This window comes from Chenopodium quinoa, unplaced genomic scaffold (assembly GCF_001683475.1).
Source record: "Chenopodium quinoa cultivar QQ74 unplaced genomic scaffold, ASM168347v1, whole genome shotgun sequence".
Classification (NCBI taxonomy): domain Eukaryota; kingdom Viridiplantae; phylum Streptophyta; class Magnoliopsida; order Caryophyllales; family Amaranthaceae; genus Chenopodium; species Chenopodium quinoa.
Window position 1 is genome coordinate 706716 of NW_018744593.1, and position 1732 is coordinate 708447.

The 1732-nt window shown below is 38.5% G+C and overlaps 1 protein-coding gene across 1 annotated transcript; it reads left to right on the forward strand.

Annotated features, from left to right (window-relative positions):
* The first annotated feature begins 629 nt into the window (after positions 1-629).
* LOC110699771 lies at positions 630-1343 on the forward strand. Its single transcript, XM_021877287.1, has one exon. It carries the CDS (start codon positions 630-632, stop codon positions 1341-1343), a length of 714 nt encoding a protein of 237 aa, XP_021732979.1.
* Positions 1344-1732: the final 389 nt, after the last annotated feature.

Sequence of the window (1732 nt, forward strand, 5' to 3'; positions counted from 1 at the left end):
GCCCGCGCTTCTGTGGTGGAGCGCCCGCGCCTCTTCGTGCGCGCCCGCGCCTCCTCCCTCTTCTACGGTTTTGCGGTTATTTCCTTTATATTGTATCGGGGCCTTTGTTTTCTAGACAAAAAAAATCATCTTCCTCTCTGAAATTTTTCCCTCTCTACACCATTATTGAAGAAACTTCCAATCTCTTCTTTAATCCTCTATCATTTAAGTTAATTGTTTGAGAATTTAATCATCATTCTACACATTTAAATGCTTAAAGTGTAGAGTTCGTCTATTGTATCTCAAAGCGTATTTCTAGTTCAACCCAAGCACCGTTGTGGGGGAAATTAACGCTTTAGGAAAGTGTTCTCACGCCTTAGACGAGTATCAAGTATCGAAGACTCACGTGGTCCATGGTATTCTCGTGTTCTTGGATGTTCATTTGGCTTGGAGTGAGGCAAGTATAGTTTTTCATACTTGTAGTTTAGTGTAATTCTCTGTAATTTTTACTTTCTAAACTTGTTGGTGTTTGGTTGTTGGTGTAATTGATATTATATTACATTGTAATTTTTTATTTCTCAAATTCTTAGAATTAGAATTTGTTCTTTATTAGCATTTTTCCTAACAATCTAAAGCGTTAATAGAACAACATGTCTAGTGTGAAAGAACTTACCACACACTTTGTCAAACTCAAGAAGTTTGACGGTGTGGGGTTTCGACGATGGAAGAAGAAGATGTATTTTCTTTTTACATCGTTGAAGGTTGCCTATGTAACTAGCACTCCTAGGTCGGTGGAACATGAGAATGAAACCATGGAGGATGTGCGTGAGAAATCGAAATGGGATAATGATGACTTTATATGTCGGAGTCATATTCTCAAGGGGATGGAGGATGATTTGTTTAATGTATATCATCATGTTGAGTCCGCCAAGGAACTATGGGAGTCGTTGGAGAGTAATTATATGGCGGAGGATGCTTCAAGCAAGAAATTTCTTGTAAGTAACTTTAATGATTTCAAGTTTGTTGATGGTAGATCAATTATGGATCAATTTCATGAGGTACAACCTATATATAGTAACTTGAAACAACAAGGAATTAATGTTGATGAATTATTTGTTGTTTCGAGTATTATTGATAAGCTGCCTTCTAGTTGGAAAAGTGTTAAGCATGAGCTTAAACACAAGAAAGAGGACATGTCATTGTCCGAGTTGGCCACCCATCTTCAAATTGAAGAAGGAATTAGGGCCATGGAAAAGGCTAAGGATGGGAATCCTAGCTTTTCTACCATCAATGTGGTGGAAGAAGGTAAATCTAGTGCTTCAACTAGTGGAAAAAGGAAGAATGTGAATTCTTCCAAAGGATAGTCTAAGAAAAAGAAGGACAACAACAAGAATTCTTGTTGGGAGTGCGGTAAGACGGGACACCGCAAGAAGGATTGCTACATTTTCAAGAAAAAAATGGAGAAATCCTAGGAGAGTCAAGCTTCTAAGAACAAGGACTCATCCACCAAAGGTAATCTTTTACATGAGGTTGAATTTAATTCCGGTATGGATTTAAATGCAACGGATCCTAACATTTTTATGGTACAGGATGATGACTCATGGTGGATGGATTCGGGGGCTTCAAGGCATGTATGCAAGGTGAAGCATTGGTTCAAAACCTTTCATAAGGTTGTTGATGGTGAAGAGCTCTATATGGGGAACAACTCTTCCATCATGGTCCAAGGAAGAGGACAAGTTGAGATGATGTTTAG

What these genes read in the sequence shown, in the direction of transcription:
- LOC110699771 (XM_021877287.1), top strand. Translation starts at nt 630, where the DNA reads ATGTCTAGTGTGAAAGAACTTACCACACACTTTGTCAAACTCAAGAAG.